This window comes from Populus nigra, chromosome 8, assembly GCF_951802175.1.
Source record: "Populus nigra chromosome 8, ddPopNigr1.1, whole genome shotgun sequence".
Classification (NCBI taxonomy): Eukaryota; Viridiplantae; Streptophyta; class Magnoliopsida; order Malpighiales; family Salicaceae; genus Populus; species Populus nigra.
Window position 1 is genome coordinate 13,109,072 of NC_084859.1, and position 27,311 is coordinate 13,136,382.

Sequence of the window (27,311 nt, forward strand, 5' to 3'; positions counted from 1 at the left end):
AAAACGATCAGACTGTGAGGTAATCATCTTCATGATCTTATTGACTGCCAAATTCAAAAATGGATTTTCGTTGATTTCATTTCAGATCAAAATCCTTGATACAAGAGCTTTCTCTCCTGTAAAACTAAAAAAGTTTTGGCCCAAGTAGCAAGTACAAGTAAACATTGATATAGCCATACAACTTTGGCTCCCATTGTCTACTTGAACCTGACCACACCATAATCTTGGCTACCTCTTAATACAGTGGTGACGTAGAAATACGTTTAACTTCAAACTGATCATAGGCATGTCTGGTCCTCAAGAATAACAACAAACTAGAAGTTAAGCCCAACACCGATAGGCATCCCCACCACAAAAACGTTAAGTAATAGCACTGCCTTCCCATGCAAACTGCCGAGTCAGTAATGATGTTTAGGCTAGAGCTTGCATGGGAATCATATACTACAGCTGCTAGAACACCATAAACAAGTGACCCTAATGGGATATTTGTGATAAGAATGTTGTGATTGACGCCAATGCTATTAGGCCCAAATAGCTCAGATGTTATTGAAACTGCTGCGGCAAAGATGAATCCAGAGCTCAATCCAACTAATGCAGTGCCTATATGCAATGCCAGACCATTGCCTGACGCAGCAAGCAAGAAGAAGGCTATTGGGGTTGGCACAAGGGCAATGGTAAGCCATCCAGTCCTTGCAAAGTAGATCTTCCTGCAGAAGACATCATGAATTTTTAGCATAACATAATGTCAAGGCTGAAATATCTGAAGGATTTTGCAGCACTTTATTTAGTGTTCAAGAAAGAAAGACTGCAAATCAATAGAGGGTAAAGGAACCATATCCAATTCACTCTGACCCTGCTGAAATTAGAAGTCAAGAAAACTCAGTAAGATCACTTACGCGCGAATGTAGTCTGGTGCTGCCGAAAGCAAGCGGCCGAAAAAGGAGAAGGATGAATAGAGAGTTACAAGAGTTGTAGTGTTTGAACTTTGTCCGACCGACTCTGCTATTTGGCCTAAATTGTTGCTGTATACAAGGCCAATGGTTCCCCCACAGAAATATGCAATGTAATATAGCCAAAAATCCAGCCTGCGTACCAGCAACCACGCAGGGTGCTCTTCCCCAAGCATTTCTAATCGATCTTTCTTTACCATTGTATCACAGCACCCATCTTTTTCACCGCCGCTTTGCTGTCTTGTATTTCCATACACAGTTTCATTTTCATGATAACTTGACTCACGGGTAAGTAGCTCTTTGTGAAGCTCAAGATCTTCAACATCCACAAGCATGAAGCCAGAGCCATGAAGGCTGAAACTAGAATGGATGGTCCGGTGAAACCATTCTCTAGCATAGACAATACCAGGGATGCATAATGGGAAAATTAGTAGAAAAATTGCTCCACCAAAGAGAAGACGAGCTCTTGTTTCATCAGACGAATTTGAACCAAAGAGAAGAAGATAAATTCCCGTGAGGATGGATAAGAAATTCAATATGAGAAATATAATGGAATCACGGCGGACTCCATCTGGAGGAAGGGGGTCTAAAGATGGTTGACGAAGAATTGGGATCAATGCTGCAATGGAAGAGATAAGGGGAATAGAAGCATTTAAAAGAAGATATATCGCATTTGATGATGAACCTATTGCATTGTCAGCGAGAGTGTAAAGGGCTGCACTCACACCGTTGAAGGCTATCGTGAGGGATAAAGCTAGGGGTCGGTTAGCAGAGAAATTTTTTATGCAAAGGACAAAGCATACAGTGTTGAACCAACAAATACTGCATCCAGCCAACAGACAAAGAAGAAACACCTGCAAAAAAAAAATTCACTAAAAAGAATGTTGTCTTGATGATGTAAGGATAAAAAAATGAAAATGTAGGAAAATGTAAGCACACTCGAGTATATGTCATCAAATACTTCCTTCTGCTTTTGCAGTGATAATAGCATGTGAAGCCTAAGCATTTTTACTTGACATTGCTTTCTGTCCACAACAGATTTTCTTATGCTGCTTCTCTATATTATTTTGATAGAAAAATGTTTTCCCCCAACACTTTTCTAACAAAGAGCACTCCAATTATATATTCAGACTCTGGATCTTAATAATGTAGAATTTCAGAATCTTGAAGAATAATTACAGAGGAGTAACATTTTTTCTTTTCAGAACACAATCCAGGAAACATTTTTTTTCTTCCTTATTGGGTCGGAGTCCTGCTTACTACAATAAGGGGGAAAAAAGGCAAGGATATCGTTAGTAATAGGAAAGCGTTCCCTTCTTCTCATGTGTTATATCTTGAACTCATCTTTTCCTTCTGCTTTCCCTTCTTATTCAATTGGAAAAAAAAAGATAGCTATAACTAAACTAATGACAGACACAAATATTCATCTATCACATGCCATAGAGACGGATAAACATATCCATCTATAACATGCCATCACATACGATATGCTAGTGGAAAAACAACCTTGACTCGTCACATGTGGTGTTTTCAAGCTCAGTGAGAAACGGAGCTGTTCTAGTTTGATAATCCAATTTGAATGTTGGTTCATTGCTGGAATATGCTACTTGTTCACAAGAATTCTGATGTGAACTTCACCTAATTAAAACCACAGGTTATAAATATAAGATAAAGTCATCTACAAGTCTGAGGTTTTCCGTTCTGGAACTTATGTGTCACCCCATTAATATAAGAAATCATATAAGCCAACAGATATATTTTTCATGTTTTAGCACAGGCAAGGAGAGGAAAGGAAATCAAAGAGAAATGGAGGAAAAAGAACCTAACATCCCTGTGAACCATGGCCAAAGGCAAGGATAGGAAAGAAACAAAAGGGTTGGAAACAGAAAGAAAAAATTAATTAAAGCAGCTAACAAACAATCCATTTAGCAGCTACTGCTAGTTTGGCAATTGGCGAACATACAACAACTAGATTTGCACTACTCTCATCAGCAGTATGTGACAGAAAGTTTGTGGTGTATACTATATACCCAAGAAGGAAGGACTAAAGAGGTACTCGAAAGTTTCTACAACTAAAATGGAGGATATGAACTATAATATCCTGTCCAACATCAACAGTTGAGAAAGTTCATGGCTCGTATATAAACAAACAATGCAGGAGGGATACACACAGAGCATTTCTGCTATGCTTTTTCCACAATTTTCTTTCTTTTCAAATCGGTTTCTATTTTATCAGAACAAATGTGATATTTTTCGAAAGAGCTTAATTAGGAGACCGGGACATCTAATGGGAAAATTTATGTACCATGACTGGATATTATAAATAGCCAAGCCAATTGAGGTCTAGTTATATTGATACTCCTATTTTATATAAATAGTGGTGCCTTTGGATTTTTGCAAAGGTAACGCAGGAGGAACAGTGTAGTATGTGCAAGTGCATTTAATATCCAACAATTTCTAGATGCTTCTGTTGATCATTTATTAATCTTACATCAGATAGGACTTTCAGTTTCGGCACTGGTGTCGTGGTCCAAGCAGTAATCAAACTTGGAAGTTTGAACTCTTTTTTTTTTACAGCAAACTTAGACTTCTGATTTATAAATTTGTGATTCAAATTCCAGAATTGATGGCTCCATATTATGAATAACTAACAAGTTTTGTCACTGTATATCTAGGAGCTCTCTCTAGCTGTGGCCATATGCATCTCAAACATTTAAAGTGTGGTCAAGTTCATGAGATTCCTCTTTCCAATTCTTCTGGCCCGTGATTAGTTCCCAAAAAGAAAGAAAGTACGAGAGATGTTAAAGATAATTATCAACAACTCCCAAAAAGAAAGAAAGTACGAGAGATGTTAAAGATAATTATCAACAACTCCCAAAAAGAAAGAAAGTACGAGAGATGTTAAAGAAAATGACATGCTAGCTACTAATTACATTTTCTGGCTACATATATAACTCAATGATTAACCTTGTTAGTTGCTACGGGAGTTTGAGAAGATAGGTTTTACAATGACGAGAATGTACCAGCATCCTTGTTAGTTGCCATACATATATGACTGGACAGCGTCATGTGTACTCAATAAGAATTTTAGGGCAGATAGTAGTACAGTCAGTCATACACAGCTTGGTGCCTGGTAATAAAACCCACTGCATTAAATATGCCTGAAATAGTTTTTTTTTTCCTTCCAGAAATAGACAAACAAAACTGACAACTATTCCATTTTCTAACAGCATCTCAATTATTTTCTCCCTTAAAAGTAATGAGTTTCTTTTTGGTTTTTTTTTAAAAAAATTCTAAAAAATATCAATTAAGGGTATGCTTAAAATTGTTATAGATATTTTTTTAAAGGATTATTTATTTAAAAATATATTAAAATAATATTTTTTATTTTTAAAAATTTATTTTTTACATTAACAAATTAAAATGATCTAAAAATATATATAAAAAATAAAAAATAAAAATAAAAAATCGATTACAATCACAGCTACAGATATCGCATAAAGCAAAGCAACATTTCAATGGTGCTTGGCAGTGTGATAACGGTTGTTTTTTAAATGATTTTTTATGCTGAAATGCATGCCAATGATTTTTTTTATTTTTTAAAAATTATTTTTGACATCAACACATTAAAACATTTTTGACATCAACACATTAAAACGATTTAAAATATACAAACTATATTAAATTTTAATAAAACATAAATAATTTTTTTAGAAATGCGGTTTAGCGTTCCCAAACATGTTTTTCAATATTCACGGAACACGCACACTGTTAAAAGCACTATTCATTTAACATAGGATTTTTATTTTTTAAAACATTTTGATGCATTTGGTTTTCAATACTTACAGTTCGTTCATTAAACTTTAATTTTTTATTCCTAGATGGTGAAAGGTAAGAGAGGAACTTGCGAAAAAAGGGAAAGATAAGAAGATTTTGGTTAGTAAAATTCTAGAAATAAAAAAATCAACCATGATGTTAATGTTTTTATTTAATTATATAAAAAATTATCAAGATATGATTTTTTTTATTTTTTTATTGAAATCTGATTTTTAAATTATAATATTTTTTATTAAAAAATTGCTAATAAGAAAAAAATATAAGAAAAAAAATAATTTTGACTGAAAAGACATATCTTTTTAATATAAATCATTAAAATATTTCTTTTAATTGCCATGAAATAAGTAGTTTTGGGATTTGACAAACAAAAGGTTAGTGATCAGCATCTCGGAGGACACTGGGGAATTGCGGCGGGAGAAAGCATCCGTCTCCCCTTGAAGAGCAAAGAACAGAAGAGCTGGGCAACTTATTGGCCATTAATAGAAACTTATCTTCAAGAAATTAAGACCCAGAAATGAGAAATTCAGAAACAAATTCAATAATCATACCACCAATCACTCTGAGAGAACCAAAAAAGAAAACGCAAATCCAAGAAATACAGAAAAAATCATGACCCCAATAACACATATACAGGAATTGAATCCAAAATCAACTCAATAGAAACACAAATTATTATCTTGCCATAAATACATGCCATGTTAGATAAAGAAGAAAAGAGAACGCACCAGGATGTAAGGCAGAGAGATTACGTTCCTTATAACAAGCCATTGAAGACCATAACTGAAGAACCCCATGAAAGCAGCCATGAAAAGAACCACCCATAATGGAAAATACATGAGAGCTAATCCTGAAGACCATCCAAAAACTTTTCCAAGATCAGAGGCCACAGCCAAGTAGTTCAGTTGCACCTGAGAAATCCCAAGAACGGATTTTAAATCCGATGAATAAGCAGAGAAATCAAAATTTGTCCCTGTAAATGCTTGGATCCATATAGTTGCCACCAATATCATCCATTTCCTTGACTGTCCTGCCATGAACACTCTTTTAGCTAATAATATAGCTTCTAATAAAGACGCCGGCGATAACAACCTCCGGTTGTTGTGGCGGTTGGGGTATGATGGCCTTGTCGTCGAATGTTGTAAGCTGTCAGAGAATTGGCGTCTCTCACTATCTCTACGTGGCCTCATTTATATATTATCGTTTTTCCTTTTCTTTTCCTCTTGCGTTCAACAGCCAACGATGGTGACCGTTTGTCGCCTTTTGTAAACACTATTCGCCGCACCCGGAAACACCACGTATCACATAGAAATACAAAATACTTTTTTTTTAGTTTTTGGATTGGTTTACCCAGGAAACCCGATATGTATTTTTTTAGTTTTTGATCATTAAAATTTTTTAATTAATTTTTTTATTTTATTTTTTAATATTGGATTGGTTGAGAAATAGACTTCATGATTTATTTTTATTTTTTTTCTATAGGATTATTATAATTTTAAAAAAACATCTATTTTAGAGTTGGTGTTCAATTTTACGAGTATTTATTTTTTTATATCATGTAATTAATTAAAAATAATTTATAAAAAATAGTTATTAAACCCAATAAAGTCTATGATCTAAGTCGCAAGGTGACCAAGGTCAATCCAGTTTGATGTCATCTTAATATTTTTTAAAAAATTGTTATCTTAAAGGTTTTTTAAAAGCTAAGTTATGTTCTTACTAATCATCTAAGTTGGCTTTGGACTTGTGAAATTGATTGATTTATGTCGAGTTAGCTCTCACGTGGTTTAATTAAAAACTTGAGTTTAATGAAACTACCACAAATTTTGTAGATTAGAGGACATAATTTAATTATTACACTAAACACAAAGGCTTGAGACATTTTTACTGTTACGAAAAACATTATGAATCCTCTCACATTTCACTATGGATTGTAACTGTGAATATTTTTTTTATTTTGGTTCTCAAACTTTTTTTTTTCTTCCATTGAGTTCTTTTTTAGCCCAAATTGATTATCAATCATTTTTTATTTGTTAGTCAATGATTGAAATAAAAGTTAGAGGAGTAGAGTGAAAATGACACTGAAAATATTTGATTGTTTCAAAATTAGCATTAAAAATCTTTTATTTTTTATTTTTTTGGGTCATGAGTGCTGATAGGTTATGCGTCTGGCCTAATTGTTAATTTTCTTTAAAAAAATTACTTAATTAATTTCCATCCCCTTAAAGCTAAAAAGAAAAAAAAATCATTCTTTGTTATTTAAAGGTATCCTCTTTTTTTTTAATTAATTTTTTATTTTTTATTTAACTTAAAAAATAAGCCATTTTGTTTTTTCCACATGCATGTCAAATTTTTTTTATTGAAAAAGAGTCCTACCCGCCTTGTTACTGTGTAATTAAATGAAAAATAACTTATTCACCTTGGTTTCAAGTTTGGATGGTTAACCTCAGTTGACTCAGGTTAATCTAATATGTTGTTATTTCATTATTTAAAAAACAAATTCTAATATATCACTATCTTAATGTTGGAAAAAGGTTTTATTCAATATAAAAAATTTTATGGCCTAATTGAAAGCCAATTAATTCAAATTTATTAAGGAATGACAAAATTGAAAGAAAGAGGATTATTGTAAAAAAAACATAACATTGAAAATGGATTATAATTTCAAAATTAGATAAAAAGTTCACTTTGTGTCTTCTACTTTTTAAATTATAAACTCCATGTCCCTCAACATTTCATTAATTCAACCAAAACCTCAATTTCCTTCTTTTTTGGTCTTTGATTTGAAATAGAAGAGAGAAAATGAATGTATTTTGATGGTAAAGAGAGAAACTCTCGGTTAACACCAATTACGATCATAAAAGAGTTGATGCTGGTATCAAATGGTTCCATTCAATGATGATAGTTTAATTTGAGTGTTTTTTCACCTTAAAATATCTTGAGAAGTTAGTTCTTATCTTGGAAAAAATTTGGGGTTGACCTTTTGTTCTTGGACTATTTTTTGTTATTATTGTTTGAAGGCATGAAGGGGTTTATATTGGTTTCTAAATTGTTTTGTAAGTGTTTTTTTTTTGGTAAAAAAGGTTGAAAATGAAATTTTGGAGTTAAAAACCCCCAATTCTGATTTTTCAGCGACCTTATGCTATATTGTTTCAAGAAAAATAAGACAGATGTCAAGTCGTCTGCCCCATAAAAAAATTAAATAGGCTTAAGCTCAAAGGTTTCCCCAAACACAGGCTTAAGCTCAAAGGTTGCCCCAAACACGTGTCTAGGCCTGTTTTTTTTTTAAAAAAAAATTTTTATTGTTTTTTTTTTTAAATTTGATCCTTCACTTTTGAATTTTTATTGATTTTTCTTGCTTATTTTTTTAATTTTACCCTTTGATATTTTATTTATTTTTAATTGGTCAACGTAATTTGTTTCGATTTGATATTTATAGTTTTATCATGATCTCAAACAAACGCTTTGATATTTAGTTGATTCTTAATTTTACAAGTGTTTATCTTTTTTTATTATATAATTAAATACAAAATTATTGAGTCTAGTTAAGTTCATGATTCGGATAACGAGCCGGTTAACTTCAATTAGTTAAGAATTAAATTTTATAATTTTTTCATTACACGGATATTTTTTTATTTATTTACTCAAATGTTAGCAAAAACTTTTAAATTTATGAATGAATTTTTTATATTAAAAAATATAAACAAATAATAAAAAGAACTTTTTACCATGTTCGTGAAACGGCAAGCGAGTGCGCTGAGGAGTGGAGTACCCATCATTAATCCATCCCCCTCGGCCCCGATTCATACACATGACCAGCTTGCTTCCTTCTCGACGAAAGATGTGCCCTCCGAAAATCCATTCCCCTCGGTCCTCTTCACATTCTTGCCGAGCAAACTGAGACACAACCCCTACACCAAACCGAGTCACCTCTTCAAAAATCCACACCAGTACAGGCCTTAACCGAGACATCGCATTACCATCTAGCTCAACAAATATCTCGCTAGATACATCTCTCCTTGAATTCAGAAGAAAACCTTGTTAACCCGCGGATCAAAATATTTTACTCCCCACAAAAAGATCTCGGAAAAAGCTCAATAGTGTCTCTGTTACACCTAATTCATTCGAACCTAAGTTGCAAAATTCTTCTGATTTGCTATCCAAAGAAAACCTAGGCATTGCCTCTGATGCTAGCTTCCCACGACATATCAGAAAAAAGAGACAGGGGGCGGAAAGCATAGCTAAAGGAGAACTCATCTTCTAACAGCTACAATAAGACGTCATCAGTACTATGAAATGTGGATTGTTCTACAACAAGGTAGTTCGATTTGATGGGCTTTATTGACAGTGATTATGCAGGAAGAAACACTTGCAAGATCCAAACAATTATATTGATGTGAAATTTCATTCTTAAAAGATCTCGAATTGAAAACATTCCTAGCAAAAGAAAAAAACAAGTTATTGGTATGTTTACCAATCATTCAAATTAGAATTATTTATAAAACTTGGAAGATTACTCAGTGTTTGCATTAAAGAATATTTCATTTAGAGGAGAGTCTCTCATGTTTAAGAACATCAGTTCAAGAGGGGGATTAATTAGTTTATTGAGATATTACTTGAAACGTAGTCAAAGTAGAAATACTTATAGAAAGTATTTGTATCTAGATCTAGAATCATTATTTAACTAGTAAATTAGTTGGCATCTTAGTCTAAATAGAAATATTTATAGGAAAGGAAGGATTTGCGTCTAGAATCCTTATTTAACTATTTAATTAGAATAATTTTGGATTCCGATGTTTTAAGTTTCTAGTATCGATCCCTTGAATCTGTTTAATATCAATAAATAAAAGTGTTTTAAACAAAGGCTGCATGCTCTTCAGCCAACTAGAAAGAAAGTGACAGGAAGCTGAGGACAAAATCCATGACCAGTTAGTTAGTCGGTGTCATCTTGCAGAAACAGAAGATTGTGGGAAAATTAAGAAATATCTACGAAGCAATGTGTCGTAAATTGTATTATATCCTCATTGTCTTCAAAACTCGACTCCCTCTCCCTTTCTTGTCATTGTCGTAAACAGTAACTTTTAGTGCTAAATGCTAACGTGAGAGATTGAAAGGAGACAGTTCAATTTGTTCAAGTAAGCCCAAAAAATGTTAAATTATATACTTATTACACTAGCACACCGGAAAGTGAAATTACTTGGAGCGAGACACCGGAGACCGTTCACCGATTTGTTCTTCCCATGGTAAGAACCTGTCTGGCCAGTTTTTGCACACAGATATTTAACCCATCTGGATTTGGATTTGGATAGAGCATCAACATTTGATCCCAAACATAACTCAGCATTGCCATTTAAAAAATAAATGTCAGATTTGCACGACAGAGTGTCCGAGGGAAGGATTCATCTGATAAAAAGAAAACGATAGGAGAGGACATATCTGAAATTACACTTGGATGGATGTCTTCACATCACATAAACACAACCCATCAGAAACCCCAATTGCCCAATGTTCATCCCCTAAAACTATGGCCCAATTGAGATTTTAGAGTTATGAAGCCCAGCTTGTTCCGATTAGTTCTATACAGGCCCGTTACCCAAACACCTAGCCCAAAAGACGTCAACTCCCGTCTTCCTCTCAAATCTCAACTCAACCAACCCTGATATCATTAGCCCCGTGGCTGCGCTGGGTGGCGGCATCGCTTGATTAGCCATTACAGTGAGAACCGAACTCTCCTGAAACATTAAACACCATACGCTCCTTTATACCTACTGTCGTGGCTGTTTCTCTCTCACATCCTCCCAACCTCCATCAAAAAAGAACTCCATGGCCTCTTGCTGTCCACCGTTCTAAAACCCTTGCCAATCCACACAAAGAGTAAAGTTTGGATTCTTTTGCTCTGTGAATGCAATCTCTAATGAATATGAGAAGGCTAACAATCACCAAACCCATCTTTATTCAATCCCCACTTAAACGTCCTTTAACTTGTATCACAACCACGCTTCAAAAACAGCACCAAATACACCCACAAGCTCCTCCTCTTCCTCCTCCATTATTGCAGACACAGACCAATCCACAAGCTTTAAATCAGAGTTTACTCAAAAGGGTATCTTTAATTCTTTCTAATCCATCTTTGGATTGCGCTAAATGTAAAGAATTAGTCCCCCATTTGTCTCCTCAAGAGTTTGATAGCTGTTTCTTAGCTCTTAAATCAAATGTGAATCCAAAAACAGCTTTGAATTTCTTTCATTTTGTATCCGAGACATGTAAGTTTCGTTTCACAGCTCGATCTTATTGTGTTTTGATTCATTTGCTTGTTGGTAATGATCTTTTGTCTCCTGCAAGACTGCTTTTAATTCGTTTGATTGATGGGAAAGTTCCAGCCTTTTATGCGAGGAATTTTGAGAGTAGACATTTTGAGATTGCACAAATAATGGCTGATTTGAATTTGGTGTTTGAGCCTGTTATTGGGGTTAAAACTGCTGATTTATTGGTACATGTTTATAGTACACAGTTTAAACATTTGGGTTTTGGTTTTGCTGCTGATGTCTTTAGTTTATTGGCGAAAAAGGGTTTGTTTCCCTCACTAAAGACGTGCACTTTTCTGTTGAGTTCTTTAGTGAAGGCTAATGAGCTAAAAAAGAGCTATGAAGTGTATGATTTCATCTGTCTTGGTGGTATCATTCCGGATGTTCACTTGTTCAGCACAATGATTAATGCGTTTTGTAAGGGACACAGAGAGGATGATGCTATCGGGTTGTTTTCAAAAATGGAAAAGTTGGGTGTTGCTCCAAATGTTGTTACGTATAATAATATCATTCATGGCTTGTGTAAGAGTGGGAGATTAGATGAGGCATACAGGTTTAAAGAAAAGATGGTAAAAGAGAAAGTGAGTCCAAGCCTTATAACATATAGTATTTTCATTAATGGTTTGATTAAGTTGGAGAAAATTGATGAAGCAAATTGTGTTTTGAAGGAAATGTCTGAGTTGGGTTTTGTGCCAAATGAGGTTGTATATAACACATTGATTGACGGGTACTGTAAGATGGGAAATATTAGTGAAGCACTTAAAATAAGAGATGACATGTTATCGAAGGGGATATCTCCCAATTCAGTTACTTTGAATTCACTTATACAAGGTTTTTGCAAGAGTGATCAAATAGGACAAGCTGAAAATGTTTTAGAGGAGATGATAGCAAGAGGTTTACCAATAAACCAAGGCTCATTTTCTATGGTAATTAATTGGTTGTGCTTGAAGTTTAGGTTTGTTACTGCACTACATTTTATTAGAGAGATGCTGTTAAGAAATTTGAGGCCAAATGATGGGCTGCTTACCACATTGGTTAGTGGGTTATGTAAGGCTGGAAAGCAAGGAGAAGCAGTTGAACTTTGGTGTAGGTTGTTGGGGAAAGGTTTTGTACCCAACATAGTGACTTCAAATGCCCTTATTCATGGGCTGTGTAAAGTAGGAAACATGCAAGAAACTCTTAAGCTCCTCGGAGGTATGCTAGAGAGGGGTTTAGTATTTGACAGGATAACATACAACACGCTCATATCAGGGTGCTGTAAGGAGGGAAAAGTCAAGGAAGGATTTAAACTTAAGGAAGAGATGGTCAAGAAGGGAATTCAGCCAGACATATACACTTATAATTTATTGCTACATGGGCTCTGTAATGCGGATAAGATTGATGAAGCCAGTAGGCTATGGCACGAGTGTAAAAAAAATGGTTATGCTCCTAATGTTTACACATATGGTGTTATGATTGATGGATACTGTAAAGCCGATAAAGTTGAAGAGGGTGAAAATCTATTAAACGAGTTGGTTTCCAAGAAACTGGAGCTAAATTCTGTTGTTTATAATTCTCTAATCAGAGCATACTGCATCAATGGGAATATGAATGCAGCGTTTAGACTTCGTGATGACATGAAAAGCAGAGGCGTCCTGCTAAGTTGTGCCACATATTCTTCTCTGATGCACGGACTGTGCAATATTGGCCTTGTTGATGATGCAAAACACCTCCTTGATGAGATGAGAAATGAGGGCTTGTTGCCAAATGTTGTCTGCTACACTACAATCATTGGTGGTTATAGTAAGCTAGGCCAGATGAATAAAGTCAATATTGTCTTGCAAGAAATGTCTTCACATAACATACATCCTAATAAATTCACCTACACAATCATGATAGATGGGTTTTGCAAACTGGGCAAAACAAAAGAAGCAGCTAGGCTTCTGAACGAGATGACAGAAAAAGGAATTCTTCCTGATGCTGTCACTTACAATGCCTTCACAAATGGGTTATGCAAAGAAGGTAAGGTAGAAGAAGCATTTAAAGTATGTGATGAAATGTCCAGTGGAGCAGTATGTTTAGATGAGATTACATACACTACATTGATTGATGGGTGCCATCAGCCATCAACAGCCACAAATCAAGAATGACCAAGAACTCCCTTGATGTCACATGCCCTCTAAAATTGCCACGTGTTTTATCCCGGAAGAATGTGTGAGTATGAGTTTGAATTTTCAGGTATTCATGTTTTGAAGGTTGCAACTTTGTCAAGCTTGATTTATGTTTCTAAAATCTGTTCTTCAGAGAATCCAATTGCTTGACACGGGGAGCACTTCTTCTAAATTTAAGATAAATCATTGCATTTGGAGGTTTGTGTCTTAATCCATCTACATTTATTTCTAAAATCTGTTTCTGCTTGCATAAATGGGTTTGTCTTAAGCTGCTTTCTAACAAAATGGTCATTCCTGTCACATCTCTGTATATCTCATTTTTTTATTGCATCTTCCTCTATTCAGGTTGACTATATACAGTTTGACGGTTTCAATTGTATTTGCTATTTTGCCTGCTCTTGTGATGGATGAATGGTTTCCAAAGGAGTTAACTTGAAAGCTTTTTTTTGCTTTCCATGGTAGATGATGGTACATGATTTCTTTTTTGTCTTTTTCTTAAGTTTCCTCTTAATTTACATAGTCATTCCCTTCTCAATTCAATTTTCTTTTCGCTCAAGTTTATTTTGTTGCGCTGTAAATTTTTCTAGAATATTTTATTTTGATAATTTTATTATAGCTTGAAGAAGGGGCAAGTGATTGTGACCTGTTTTTAAGTAATAGCAGGTAGCAGCAACAGTTTTCCCAGTCATATAAGAGTGCCAAAGAAATTGTTATATTGCTATTGACAGTCACTTATAATTATTAAAAGCATGGTAGAGGTTAACCATGGAAGCAAAAAATTGTAAACACCAACAACAGGACATAAATAAGTATGAGATTCCACTTCATGCAATGTAAAGACCTCATCTTTAACACTCCTGGGAAAGGATTGATGGTCCAATGGTAACCTTTTTCCTCTTCTTTTTCTTACTTGGTGCCATGCTCAATTTTTTATGGATACATTTTTTGGTTCTTTAATTTAGCTTGCATTGCCACTCACCATGCTCCATCCTCATTTCAGTCTCGTTGATTTTTTTAATATAAAACTCTTGTTAGTTGCCTTGAATGTATGGAGAGTACTTTCAATTACCTTTACTCCTCTTAGGTGATATTCTGCCCCTGTATTTTGTTTTAAATTCGTAATAATGATATCTCTAGTATTATTGAGTACACAATTTTCACTTTCATGGGTATCGTCATAGTAAAGAATTAAAACAAGCAAAAGGGGGCATGGTAGAAAGGGTTCCTCATTTATGGATGATGCATACCTAAATTCCAATTGAGCTTATGTTAAAGAGTAGTGTCGTTGAGATGATATCAAATACCATATCATCTTAAAAATTATGCCATTACCGTTTGCTTAGTCAGTTAGGGCTTGCTGCATTTTATCCATCTTTTTTCTTTCCCTCACCCATCTTGTTTTGTAATCAATGAAAGATTGACTGAGCATAGATGGTGACTGCAGGTGCATATTTTTAGAGAAATGCAACGTCCTGTTGTTTGATAGTGAGGTACACTATTCAACGATGCTTGGGCCACTTCTGTGCAACATGAGTCTTTGCCAAGGAGAAATATCTCATTTCCTCACCAGGTCAATCTTGTGCTGGAACCTGCATTCACATATGGCATTTCCTTTAGTTTTGCATTGGAGAGCCTTTATGTTACATTCCCATTCTGGCTTCTTTTTGAAATCTATTTTTGTTTGAATTGTTAGGCCCGTAACCAGGGACATGAAGACAATTAGACAGGAGAAGCTTCAATAGGCTCGTATTAAAACAAGGTGTGCTTTTGGAATAGATCGTCAGGAAGGAGATGTGATGAGACAAATTTTTGAATTGAAGTGAATAATTTCTTGTTGGTAGAGGAAAGAGATGGTTCGGACATTTAGAGATGAAAGGTCTATTCTTCATGTTTTGCAGTTTAAAATCACAGAAGCGTTTGGGAATTACTTTGTTGGAAGCAGAGAAAGGTGCTGTGCCTTACCTTGAAGGGGTAACAGTATGGAGATATGAATGGCTGGACAAAACGCCATGAGGAATTAAATATGTAGCCACACTCCATGGCTTTTACCTTGATAAGTTTTCAAAGAATGTAATCAACACCATCGGTGAGGAGAGAGGAAGACTATTGCACATCCATCAAGTTCTCTCCAGCTACAAGGATGGAAAGTGGATGCAACACTGCCTTAAGATGGGGGTTTCTTCGTTTCTCAAATTAGTCTGTGGTTGCTAATAATTGTATCTTCCTTTCTCGGTTTTCCCCTCAAATGTCATATCACTAATTGTAAAATGCGAGTAAAGATAACTATGCTAAAGATGAAGGGGAAAAAAAATTCCCCTGTTGTAAAATTAGGGTTAGCAAAAATTTAGACAATAATTTACAAGAAGACCGCATTGAATTTTAATTTTTTTTGTTTTCAGTTTTTCCGTGATGAATCAGATGGATTCGTTAGCAGACAAGAGGCGTTAAAGCTTCACGAGACTGAAACAAATATTATCCATTTATCCTGGAGGTTTTCTTTTACGTCTTGCCCCGACAGCATTTATAGCTCCAAGGTTCTAATTCTGAAACTCTCGAGGATCGATTCTATTCTTAGCTATGAATTTCGAAAGGCAACATGGTCGTTGAAAAGGACAAGAGGTACGAGTGGGATTCGGGTCAGTATTTGCTCTGTTTTATCTGCATTCGGTATTTGATTGCCGCTGCCTTGCTCATGGTGATTGTATAACTGGGCCCATGTCCTTCTGTTGTACTCCATTTTCTCAATAAGAGAGAATATTTTCTGTTCGTAGAAAGGAACATTGAATCTAAACTGCACATCATGGTAGCCCGCCCTTAGTTCTAGGTGGGAGCATGGTATAATGCTTGGTACAGTGCCAAATTTCTAGCATCAAGTATAGATTAGAAGCAAGTAGACATGGATAGAACGGCATCAGAGTGGAAGAAGACTCCAAGACAGCTGCTAGTTCTGGCCACAAGATAGCTGAAACAGTCCATGAGCCATTATTTCTAGCGCTTGGCCTTCGGTTCATGTACCCAACTTCAATTTTTTCTATCGCGGTTCCAACCGTGCCTAGCACAAGACTGCAGAATCCGAACTCAAATTCAGCAACTGGAAACTTTCTCGATCCAGTCAATCAAATCCAAAAATGTGCCTTGTAACCTTTGATATCGCATCATGAACATTGCTAGCAACATCTAATATAGACCTTTGCTTCTGTTCTGTAATGGTTGCTTCTGCAACACCAACAGAAAACACATTCCTTATGTTATTTGGCATTAAATTCTGATCTCCATGAACGCTACTTCGTCCATCGACTAACCATCCCAATTTGCACTTTTGATGCTTTCCATCAATGGCTGTTACCATGATCTTCCATACATAGGCTGATAAAGCCTCAATTTTAGTTCTTTTATTACCGCTGGCACAAGCAAGTTGTTGCAACCTATTGATGCTGGAGACATCAATATGATAGAGGCGCTTGAGCAAGATCTGGTTGTTGGCGTGTTTATTATTTCTTCTGTGGTGCACTTCACAAAAGTTTGATCCAAAGTAGGATGATAAGTCGGAGGATAACGTGCTCGAAGGCTTCTCCTGTGGTCTGGCATGCAAGATATTGGCTTTTTTTGAGCGATTTCTGACCGTGAAACCGGGAACTTATCAAAGGCACTTGCATCGCAGAGTGCATGATCAAAGGCGAATGTTATTGAGATGCCTCCACAAATGTAATGGGTGACTTGATCTTGTAAAGGAAACTAGGTGTTGACAGAGACGAGTTTTCCTTGCTAAGACTTATTGAAGATTGTAGAAGTCTAGTTTATTCTAAGAAATGTTGGCATGACCTTCTACAACCAAGGAACCATTATCGTCACATAATTTCATGCTCGTTGGTATTTGGATTTAATTTGTACTATTCGACCAGAAAATGGATAGTAGTAACTGAGAGTTGCAGCAAGAGAACTCTTCAGGGACTCAATGATGGAAAAAAAGCAAACCTTTTCAGGAATATTGTAGAAATACAAGTATGTGACCGGAAATCGGCCAGAAAGTAAGCTTTGCTAGAGTGAGTATTTTCAGCTTTGGCAAGGGATTGATGCCTTCGACTATACTTTTCCTGTTAAGTTATTTAGAAGGAGGTCAATTGGGTTAATTTAGATTTTTAAGCGGGTTATCTAGATTTTTACTTTTTTTTTTGTATTTTCTTTAATCTAGCTTGGTTTTGGTTCCGAATCAGCTAGATCTCCAGTTAATTGTGCCGGGCACGCTGAGTGAGTTTTAAAACTATAGATATTCTGTCAAATATTTTAGGTTAATGCGCCAATTTAAAAAAATAATAGTAAGTAAATTTGGTAACATTACCAGCACTTGTCATTACAGATGTTTCTGGATTGCATTGATAATTCAAAGGTCGGTGGAGGACGGCCTGCAGGGAGATGGGTGTGTGGCTGCCTGAGAGTCTGCCCTAGTAATTGCTTAATCACAGTGTACGTTCCTTGTGAGGTGGCCCCGTGAAAACTAATGTTCAATGTTCAGGGTAAGTCATTTAGGACTAAAAAATTAGAAAGCATTACTCCTTCACCACAAGCCCCCCTCCCTCCATGCAGGGAAATTCAAAGGTCTGCAGCTCACATTGCAGCCCTTCCCTCGATTCACGACCTTACTCTAACTTGCCCCGTTTTTATTTTACAAATTAATTTTTAAATAATAATAAAACATTATTTTAATATATTTTTAAACAAAAAAATATTTTAAAGAACAATCACTATCATAATAATTACAGAAACACGGGATACAAATCTTGCCAGAAAGCTAGTGTGGAGATCGGTGATTATGGAAACAATTTCTAGCTCGTAGTGTAAATAGTCAGCAAGAACACCACATTAACCGCTTGAAGTTCCAGCTAATTCTCTGCAAAACCTACAGGTACAAGGCTGAAATGACAACACGATCTTGCCAGCTAGGTAAGGACCTACGTTTCACTTGAGCAATGTTCCGTGGGCCATTTACTTGACAGAAACAACACAGCTTATCCAACTATTTAATGCATACAAGTTGCCATCTCACTTCACTGCAAATTTGCTACTTACAGAACTTCCTTGATTCCTACATGCATGCTCGCTAGCTAGCTATCTTCCATGGCCGCCCAATTTGATTCTCTTGCCTCGCTCCAACTCTGCAAGGGCAAGAAGCAGTTTACTCGAAGCGCATCTCTTGGAGAAAGGGTAACAAAATCGCTTCCAGCTGATCGCCGGAGTTCAAGTTATTATAGACAGTACAAAGCTAACGATATCAGGTTGGAAAACGGCTCGAGGGCTGGAGATGGCAAGGAAATGACTAAGCGCAATAAGCTCCAAAAGAGAGAGAGAGAGATCGTGGTTGGGCACGAGAGCTTCCTCGGTATTTAGATTTGTGGTACATGTCATCCTCCATAAGCTACATCCTCAGGAAGGCAAGAGCATTTTACAACGAATTCTGTTGTGATAATTACTTCGACGATTCATCAATCATGGGACATGAACTAGTGTTGGCCGATCCTTATTTCTCTTTTCCAGTTATTCCACCGCCGACGATTGCACCCATTGTGTGATTACACGCAGTGATCAAGGCTGTGCTTGGGGGTGGAGAGAACCAGCCTAATGAATGCTATGCTAAATATAAGCATAAATTCTACTGATTAAACTTGTTGCTACTGTCTTCATCTTTGTTTTTTATTTCTGGCATTTGCCATGTCATAAATATGTGAAGAGATATTGTCATGTTTGTTGTCTAGAAATATTAGACCTTTAATTACTGAACATATTTAATTTGCTTAGTTTATTATAGCAAGTTTATACTAATCAAATTTGTTCAAGTATAGATTAATTAATGCTTATAAGCATCCAAAATCACATCTCAGGTATATGCTTAGTGCGTGTGTGTCCGTATACACACGAGATTTAAGAAAAACCTACCTATACTTAGACACTAATCATATAATATGCTAAACTTAGAATAAAACAATATAAAATAATTAGTTACTGGAACACTTAAAATCTCGATTGTACTGAATTTAAACTGTTCTCGAGAATTAATCATTTATCATTAAATAAAAAAATGAATTCAATAAATTTATAAAAAAATTAATAATATCATATCACTGTTTATTTACAGTCATATTATACTTTTTAAAAAAATTAAATTTTTTTTGCTTCAAATAAATTTTTTTATGTGTTTTTAAATTTTTTTTAATATCAATAATAAATTTTAAAAAATAAAAAAATATATTTTTATACATTTTAAACAAAATAAAATATTTTAAAATACAATTTCTAATGCACTCCTAGTTATTAACTAAAACGCCAGACTCACATACTGCCGCACGAGGGATGCGTGCAAACTTACTGCTATCCGCTAAGCGTCCGTACAAAGCCATTTATTATGGCTTTGTACGTTTCATTTGCTATCTTCCATTGATTCAAGCTTGTAGAAAGTAAAATGTTGGGCATGATGAGGATTGAACATTTCAACAAATTCTCTTCCGAGCTAATTCCTGTTGAAGGGTTAATATTTGGAGCCTCGCCCAATAACTTTGATATTTTGGATTAATACGGTTCTTCAGGAATTCCTATCCAATTTCCAAATAAATCTCCTTTCTTAGCAAAGCGTGGTATTATCAAGCTCGTTAAAAATCCAGACGGTAGTTTAATAACCTTTTTCGCTGTGTCCTAAATGCTTGACCCCCAACAATTCCAAGCTCGTTACACAAAAGAACCACAAAATTATTTGTTGTGAGCCTTGTTGCCTATAAACAAATAAAATGTTAATGCAAATGTAATTCTATAACATTCCCAAGAAAGAGAAGAAGTCCTCAAAGGAGTCTCGTTCTTTTTGGGGTGGGGAGCAGAGATGAGAAGGGTGGGCTGACAACATGCAATTGCAGCTTACTATCTGACTTACATTATTCCCTCGTTATTTCAAACTCAGCACCAATCGGTAGATGATCACTTGGGTGGTAATAGTTTGGTAAGCCACCAAGAACATTAGGCGAGTTTGCTTCAGGAAGTTCAAGGAAACTGAGTGGTTTAATTTGATCGTCAGGGACAAAGAATATATAATCAAGCGTATTGGTGAAGTCAGGCGTGCAGTTTGTGAACGGTGGTTCTCCCCTTGTACTACCATAGACACTGCACAGCGGAATAGGAAGCTCATCCAAACATTCCGCTAGTGAAGCTGATGACGAGTTGCCAGATACAAGGTACTCATAAACCTAAAATAAGAACGCAAGCATGGTAAGTAATTACGATCATGCAGAGATACCAAATTTTTTACTTGTTTGACGTATCCCATTGATTTTAAATGAAAAATGCCACTTCATGGATCATGAGAAGCACTACGACTACTTCACAGAAGGACAGCAAATCACAAACCTTATCCCCTGGGATTGAATTGAAGTCGCCAGCAAGAATTACTGAAGGCATGCATTCATATTTTTCAGAAACTAGTTCCTTGAATTGAGCTATGCGTGATAGAAGATATTTAGCTTGAGCAAGCTTCACATCAGCCCATTCTGGATCCCTGAAAGAAAATCACTGGTATGTACCATAAATAAAATACATACTCCAGGAAACCAAGCTATAAACACATGACACTCCTGCAGGAAATTGCCATTCAAAAGATTAAAACAGACCTACTTACCAGTAAATGTGAGTGTTTGCCACGATAACATGATGGAGAGTATCCTTGAGTCTAAAAGCAGCTATAATTCCAACACAGTCTCGCTTTAATCTTACACGAGGATCATTAGGATCTCCACGATCTTCAAGAGTACTTTTTGATGATGAACCTAAAGACAGATCATTAAAGAAGTAATCAAAGCCTCCCCCAGATGATTCATTGTGTTCACAGTAACCACCCCACAAGCCCCACTCCCCTTGTGGTGAAAACAGAACGTCATAATGTACCACATTTTTTTTTTGCAAGAATTTCTTAGTTTTCATTAACTTTTAACTAAACAATGACAAAGTAATGAGGAATCACTCAGTAAAACCAGTACCCAGAAGAGGGGGGAAAACCACTCTTAACATATATGGTTTTCACACTACCAAGTACGTAGGACATACATACAGAATGTTAAAAGTACAAGAAGAAAGAGGGAAAAGGATAATGAGTAACAGCCTGAAACATTACCATTCTTTGGTTCACTATTTTCATCTCCATTTGCCTGGGTATCACTGTGTTTATCATCACATAAATTTGACTCGTCTTGAATTGAACCAACAAGATCATTGTACTCTATTCTTTCCTCTAGCAGCAAATCTGCGCTGAAAACAGGGAACAGGAAAGTTAAATGGATGCGTGACCTAAATTGTTGAAAGTATAATATGACCATGTGACTTTAAAAAAGTTGATGATTTCAATGGATGAATTGTTATGTAAACTTGAAATCACAGCAGTCCACGACACAAGATAATGTAAAAGATGCAAAGGAGTGATATATCAGTAAAGCATATTTCAGCTTCCTTGCAAAATGAGGGGGGAAACTTCCATCATGTTCCAAAAGCTTCTGTATTTGATTGCATCCACTGAAAATTAATAGTAAAGGAACCTTTGCCATTGGCCACAAACCAAAGACTTCCCAAGTGGATAATTACTAGGATTTGCTGATTTAAAACATTGAATAAAATTGATGGTGCTGCCAAGATGAGAGTGGATAAAGGATAAAAAGGAAAGTCATAACAGCTACAATGTTTAAATCAGATACGATTCCAAATAATACTCAGTTTAAAAATTAAAATAAACTAACAATATATTTAGTTTTAGGATTGAGGTTCATTTGAATTGATATTTTACGTTTAAACTGTACACCATAATGCTTAAAGGCTTGTTATACTTGTAACATTGGAGTATTGCTTTGTTTAAAATTAGTTTTATAACTAAATTATAGATACCATTGCCTTTTTCTACTTAAAAGAATCCTTGATATTTTGCAAATAATGTCAACAGGAATCTAAAGTCAAATACTTGGACTCCAAAAGGAGAGGGGGGGGGGGGAGATAAAGCATACCAGTCGGGCTTATAAAAAATTCCACAGCCATCACGCTTCTGCCCATTTCTCTGAATATAAATGCTGGAGTAACCATAACTTTCAATATTTTTCTTGTAAAAGCTATCATACTCGTCCAATTCCTGGCAAGTTTATTATATGAATCAGGCAAGAAGAATTCAAAGTGCATGTCTATTACTGCATGTATAAACTTGCAAACGCTAAATATGCATAACAAATAAGAAAGAACATGGGTAAATTCTGGCTTTCCATATTATGGGAGTGGATGGGTTTGTTTCTCAAAACAGAGAACCAAAAAACCACCTGTAGGCAGAGGAAGTCAGTCCCAAGGTTCTCGAGAACAGTTAAAATTGCCTGCGAGCGAGCTTTCCACCTGTGTAAAAAAGCAATAATGAAAAATGAAAACCAGCTGAATTAGTTCAGATGTTGAAATATCTGTAGCGACTTAATAGCCTCTATAGGATGAATATGTGCATTTCATATTTTCTGCCGATTCTAAAGCTTCTTGGTGTACTGTTCATAAGATGTATTCCCTGTTATTAATGAGATTGATTCAACAAATCCTTTAACATGGGTAATGATAGATTTTCTACTTTGAGCTTGAAAGGGGGAACATGAGTGTTATCAGGTTAGCTGGGAGGTTTATTGTAAGCCTAGGACAAAGATAGGTTTAGTAAGGAAATAGTAATAGTTTCCCTTAGAGTCTGATTCCCTCAGGCCTAAGATGATTCATAATATGGAACAAGGCCAATGGCCGAGATGTCCTGGTTTGAGTTAATGCTACTCATGTGAGTCCTTAGAAGTTCATAGCACAAGTATCTCCCCGTTAACTTTTATAATCTCTCCTCTTATTAAGTATATATAGGGTAGCAGGTGGCTCTTGAGAAGAAGCTATTGAGAGTGCATAACTCTTTTCCTATTGCCTAGATATCAGGTGGGGGGGGGGGGGAATTTACGACAAGGTTTGTCAAAGAAACCTGAATGCTAGTATATATGTGCAAAACTTAAGGCTTATCAATAAGGGATAAAAATTTAGATAAAATATTTACTTGAGACAAGAAGACGGAGAGTGTGGGAAAAAAGAACTCTTCACATAAACCTAAAGAAAAGGAACACAATTTGAAGATGTTAGAATCAGAGCTATAAATAATGAGCATACAAGCAGCAAAGTTCCAAATTCCCCAATCATTACGCATTGAAGAATTTCATCCTCTGGACAAAACATCAAGGACATAAACCATGCACAGTAGCCACAATCAGAGCAAGTATATCATACTAGTTTTGGAACTTTTCAGAACATGGAATTAGGGAAGTTGTTTGACTAAATGCTGCATTAGAAGGTTGTGTGAGTGTGTGAATGCTGCAATAGAATCAGGGAAGTTGTTTGGCTAAATGCTGCAATAGAAGGTTGTGTGGTGTGTGTTCGAGCATGTAATCCAATGATCATAATTGCATTCCTAAAACATGTGTATGACTGTTGCATATATTTCATCACTTGGAAACAACCCTTTTTTAAGATTAATGTAAACATCTATAGATGTGGTTATATCCTTTAATGTATTGTGGTAGCTATTAAAAATTTTCGTGGCTATGTTTTCTAATACTAAAAACTGATATGAGCCAGAAAAGAAACAGCAAGCACATGTTCAAGATTCCACTGAATAAATCAGCACAAACACACAATAAAGAAAACAACAAAAAAGCAGACATCAGATTCAGATACTTTCTACATTTACATATGCAAACAATAACACAAGAAAGAAAAATGTCTGAAATACCATATTAACAATTAAATGAAAAGAGATATTAGTACCAAATGGGAAATGAACCCATTAACACCTATTGAGTATTAAAAAGTTAAATCATCCATACCTGAGCCAAAATGTTATAGGAGACAAGACTGAATCTAACACCTGAAATATCATCAATAAATTGCATTAACAAGGTAAGGCATTGTAGAAACGAAGAAACAAAAACTGCTGCAAGAGAATAAATAATACGGTAAGAACTTATTACCATCAGGTTTACTGCTGGAGTAAATGTCATCTCCCTCAACAGAAATAAATTTTGGGCATGTTGGTGATGGTTTTGTTGTGCTCATTTTGCTCGAACAAATTCTACAACTGCTAGAAAAATAAAACCCAGATTAGAATTAAATCAGATATAATCATTGAAAATTCTGAGAACCAAAGAAAGCTTCGTTAGTGAGAGAGAAAGAGATATGCACCTGGTGGATACAGGTGGAATGGGTAGGCGGGTAAGTGATGAGAGGGATTTTAGCATGGTAAAGTTCAGTTATACATATATATAAAAATAAACAATTTAACGCACACAAGGTGTTTGTTTTATTGCTTAGAGAAAATGAAAAGTCGTGAGGTGCTTACTGGAGGTGAGACTCTGCCTAATGAAAATAGAAACCCAGAGCCCATATTTTATTTATCTGGGCTAATAGAAGCATTAGAGTCTGGACCTGGCCCAAACATGCATAGTAAAAGCTAAAGAATTTCAATTTTGAGAGTGCATTTTAGGTTGTTTTTTTAAAGCATTTTTTATTTAAAAAATTATTTTTATATTAAAAGAATTATTTTTTTATATCAGTGCATTAAAATGATTTAAAAATACTAAAAATATATTAATTTAAAATAAAAATAAATAAAAAAATTTAAATTTTTTTAAAATATAACTTAGTTGTGTAACCCTAAAAGGAGACTCCGGAAGTCTTGGACAGATGCTGACCTGCCATGTCTAACCACTCTGCGACTTGGCTTCCACTTCCACGCCAGTAAACTGCTAATGAGTTTCCCATCAGAATTCTTGCAATTACTCCATTAGTATTCCCGCGCCTATCTATTTTCATTAATTACTTTAAAAATATAAAAACAAACAGTAGCTTCGTCGGAAGTCTTGGACAGATGCTGACCTGCCATGTCTAACCACTCTGCGACTTGGCTTCCACTTCCACGCCAGTAAACTGCTAGTGAAGTTTCCCATTAGAATTCTTGCAATTACTCCATTAATATTTCCGCGCCTATCTATTTTCGTTAATTTGTTTGGTAATTTCCTTTCGGTGGACGAAATTTTGTGCCAATTTTATATCAATTTATTAATGCGTGCGCGAAGAGCTCGCCGTGATGTGCCAATAATTCTTTGTTTTCTGTTTTTTTATAATTTATTGTTAATTTACAGAGACTCCATTAAAGATAAGACAGAGTAACATGTTCCACCTCAATTTCCTTAATTTATATATACACACACACACACACACACACACAGTTCTTTTGCTGCTATTTTAAGCTAGTTTTCATATGCTGAGATGAATTCTTATTGAAAAATTATTTTAATAATAATCTTATTGTATCAGCTAGATATTATTCTTAAGCTGGCCATCTTTTTCATATCAAAATCACGTCGTTTTCTCATAATTTATCAAAAATAAATAAATATAAATTTCAACTTCCATGAATATATTCATAAAATTTATGAGACTTTAAGGTTTCAAGAATAAGAAAGCAACGGCTTGAAATTTCTCCAACTCTTGTATAGTTAATTTGTTATTAACACTAAAATATTTTAAAAAAAATCAAATTGATCAATTTTTTTTATAGTAAATAAAACTGAAAGTTTAAAAATAATTTCAAAAAATCGTGAAACAACCAGAAAAGTAATGATTTCTTTTAAAATGACGTGTAATGCCAGTGAAAACAAATTTTCAATGCTTGAAATTTCCCAATCCGCCGAAGTTTCTTTTATTTTTCTTTAAAAAAATAGCAAACAAGGATATGATTTACTAAAAAACAATTGGGTAAGCAGTAAGCTTACTAACCTCAATAAAGAGTAAGTTCGTGTATATTTACGCTGTCAACAGTATTTTTGTCGTTCAGAATCAGTAGTTTTGATTGGATGATGTGAGTTAATTTTTAATTTTTTTTATAAATTAAAATAATATTATTTTGATTAAAAAAATAATTAATGGGTTACAATCGGGTTTTTGATCGGGTCTTGTCAAATCAATCAAGTCACCGAATCAACTCGTTTGGTCACCCGAGTTTTTTATTTTTTTTATTGTTTTTACACTTAGATTGATTTCAATTCTCTAGTCATTTAAGTCTCGGTTGAACTGTGGAGCAAAATTAAGTTTTAAAACTATAATCAAAATAAATTGCGGAGACAATTAGAATTGCAAATGAGCCGAGCCATTTATGCGTTGCTCCAACTTTTGTTAAAACATGATAAGGTTATGCAAACTTTTTTTAAAATTCATTATATAAATGGCTTGAGCCGACTCATTATAAAACTCATATAGAAATTAGTTTGATTAGGGTTGTGAGCCTAGCTTCCAAATTGTCAAGGATTTCAGGACTAAAAGTTTTAGATTTTGCTAATTTGGTTGGAGAGTAAGAAAGGAATTAAGATGCAATAAAATATAAATTTAATTAATTAATGATTAATATATGTTATTAAATGGTTATTTAATTTAATTTCAATGGTTGGAACATTTGTCATAGAAATTTATATTAATGGAAAATAAATGAGGTATATTTTTTTTCATAATTTATTAATTCTAAGAACTACAATTTGTCATAAATATGTCAACTTTAAACTCAAAATGTACGTACTCTTCAATCCTTGACTTTTCATCCATCCTTCTTTCCTCCCTTTTTGACAAATACAACCAAAAAATTAGAATAAGATGTATGCAAACAGTCTTTGTCATTATTCTAACAAGTGCCTATATATTTTGTATGGCAATAGTTTTTGTTTTTCAAAAAAAAATTATTTGAGAATAAATTAAATTAATATTTTATGTGTTTTTTTATTTTTAATGTGTTAATATCAAAATAAAAAAAATTAAAAAAAAATCATTTTATCCCATAAAAATGTGATGGTTTTTACACTTCTGAACTCTTGCATGGAAAATGTATCCCTTGCTGATGAAGTCCTGTGCACTTTCCTGGGAGTCGCGCATTGATATCGGGCCGTTTTGGACGACAGCTTCGTTTTATATAATAGTGCATCTTCGACTCTAGAGTCCGCGTCGACGTTAAAATA

General features: G+C 34.8%; 3 protein-coding genes and 1 pseudogene across 9 annotated transcripts; 1 reads left to right on the forward strand and 3 right to left on the reverse strand.

Annotated features, from left to right (window-relative positions):
* Positions 1 to 52: 52 nt before the first annotated feature.
* On the reverse strand, positions 53 to 5,975 carry LOC133700559 (protein NUCLEAR FUSION DEFECTIVE 4-like). Its single transcript, XM_062124126.1, has 3 exons — positions 5,513 to 5,975; positions 897 to 1,804; positions 53 to 707 (listed from the first exon to the last, which is right to left on the reverse strand). The coding sequence occupies exons 1-3, from the start codon at positions 5,972 to 5,974 to the stop codon at positions 236 to 238; spliced, it is 1,842 nt and encodes a 613-aa protein (XP_061980110.1). The 5' UTR covers position 5,975; the 3' UTR covers positions 53 to 235.
* Positions 5,976 to 10,416: 4,441 nt separating this feature from the next.
* Positions 10,417 to 15,622, forward strand: LOC133701594 (pentatricopeptide repeat-containing protein At4g19440, chloroplastic). Of its 6 annotated transcripts, none has more exons than XM_062125562.1 (6): positions 10,417 to 13,282; positions 13,373 to 13,437; positions 13,585 to 13,707; positions 14,684 to 14,809; positions 14,933 to 14,998; positions 15,138 to 15,622. In XM_062125562.1, the coding sequence occupies exon 1, from the start codon at positions 10,687 to 10,689 to the stop codon at positions 13,216 to 13,218; it is 2,532 nt and encodes an 843-aa protein (XP_061981546.1). In that variant the 5' UTR covers positions 10,417 to 10,686; the 3' UTR covers positions 13,219 to 13,282; positions 13,373 to 13,437; positions 13,585 to 13,707; positions 14,684 to 14,809; positions 14,933 to 14,998; positions 15,138 to 15,622. The 6 variants fall into 6 exon arrangements, with proteins under 6 accessions (XP_061981546.1, XP_061981549.1, XP_061981545.1 ...); XM_062125565.1 differs by having other exon boundaries at positions 14,945 to 14,998; XM_062125561.1 differs by having other exon boundaries at positions 14,671 to 14,809; positions 14,933 to 15,622.
* Positions 15,623 to 15,998: 376 nt separating this feature from the next.
* Positions 15,999 to 18,332, reverse strand: LOC133701947 (coniferyl alcohol acyltransferase-like; annotated as a pseudogene).
* A 1,599-nt stretch (positions 18,333 to 19,931) lies between these two features.
* Positions 19,932 to 24,673, reverse strand: LOC133700724 (carbon catabolite repressor protein 4 homolog 4). 2 transcript variants are annotated; one of them, XM_062124363.1, is made up of 10 exons: positions 24,490 to 24,673; positions 24,279 to 24,385; positions 24,135 to 24,175; positions 23,312 to 23,361; positions 22,566 to 22,635; positions 22,263 to 22,384; positions 21,386 to 21,519; positions 20,894 to 21,041; positions 20,626 to 20,773; positions 19,932 to 20,465 (listed from the first exon to the last, which is right to left on the reverse strand). In XM_062124363.1, the coding sequence occupies exons 1-10, from the start codon at positions 24,543 to 24,545 to the stop codon at positions 20,157 to 20,159; spliced, it is 1,185 nt and encodes a 394-aa protein (XP_061980347.1). In that variant the 5' UTR covers positions 24,546 to 24,673; the 3' UTR covers positions 19,932 to 20,156. The 2 variants fall into 2 exon arrangements, with proteins under 2 accessions (XP_061980347.1, XP_061980346.1); XM_062124362.1 differs by having other exon boundaries at positions 24,279 to 24,388.
* Positions 24,674 to 27,311: the final 2,638 nt, after the last annotated feature.

What these genes read in the sequence shown, in the direction of transcription:
- LOC133700724 (XM_062124362.1), bottom strand. Translation starts at nt 24,545, where the DNA reads ATGCTAAAATCCCTCTCATCACTTACCCGCCTACCCATTCCACCTGTA. An exon ending in CCTATAACATTTTGGCTCAG is followed by an intron (nt 23,362 to 24,134) that starts GTATGGATGATT and finishes CCTTTTCTTTAG; the next exon opens with GTTTATGTGAAGAGTTCTTT. An exon ending in GCAAACACTCACATTTACTG is followed by an intron (nt 20,774 to 20,893) that starts GTAAGTAGGTCT and finishes ATTTTCTTTCAG; the next exon opens with GGATCCAGAATGGGCTGATG.
- LOC133700559 (XM_062124126.1), bottom strand. Translation starts at nt 5,974, where the DNA reads ATGAGGCCACGTAGAGATAGTGAGAGACGCCAATTCTCTGACAGCTTA. An exon ending in TCTCTCTGCCTTACATCCTG is followed by an intron (nt 1,805 to 5,512) that starts GTGCGTTCTCTT and finishes TTTTTTTTGCAG; the next exon opens with GTGTTTCTTCTTTGTCTGTT. An exon ending in GCACCAGACTACATTCGCGC is followed by an intron (nt 708 to 896) that starts GTAAGTGATCTT and finishes TGTCTTCTGCAG; the next exon opens with GAAGATCTACTTTGCAAGGA.
- LOC133701594 (XM_062125561.1), top strand. Translation starts at nt 10,687, where the DNA reads ATGCAATCTCTAATGAATATGAGAAGGCTAACAATCACCAAACCCATC.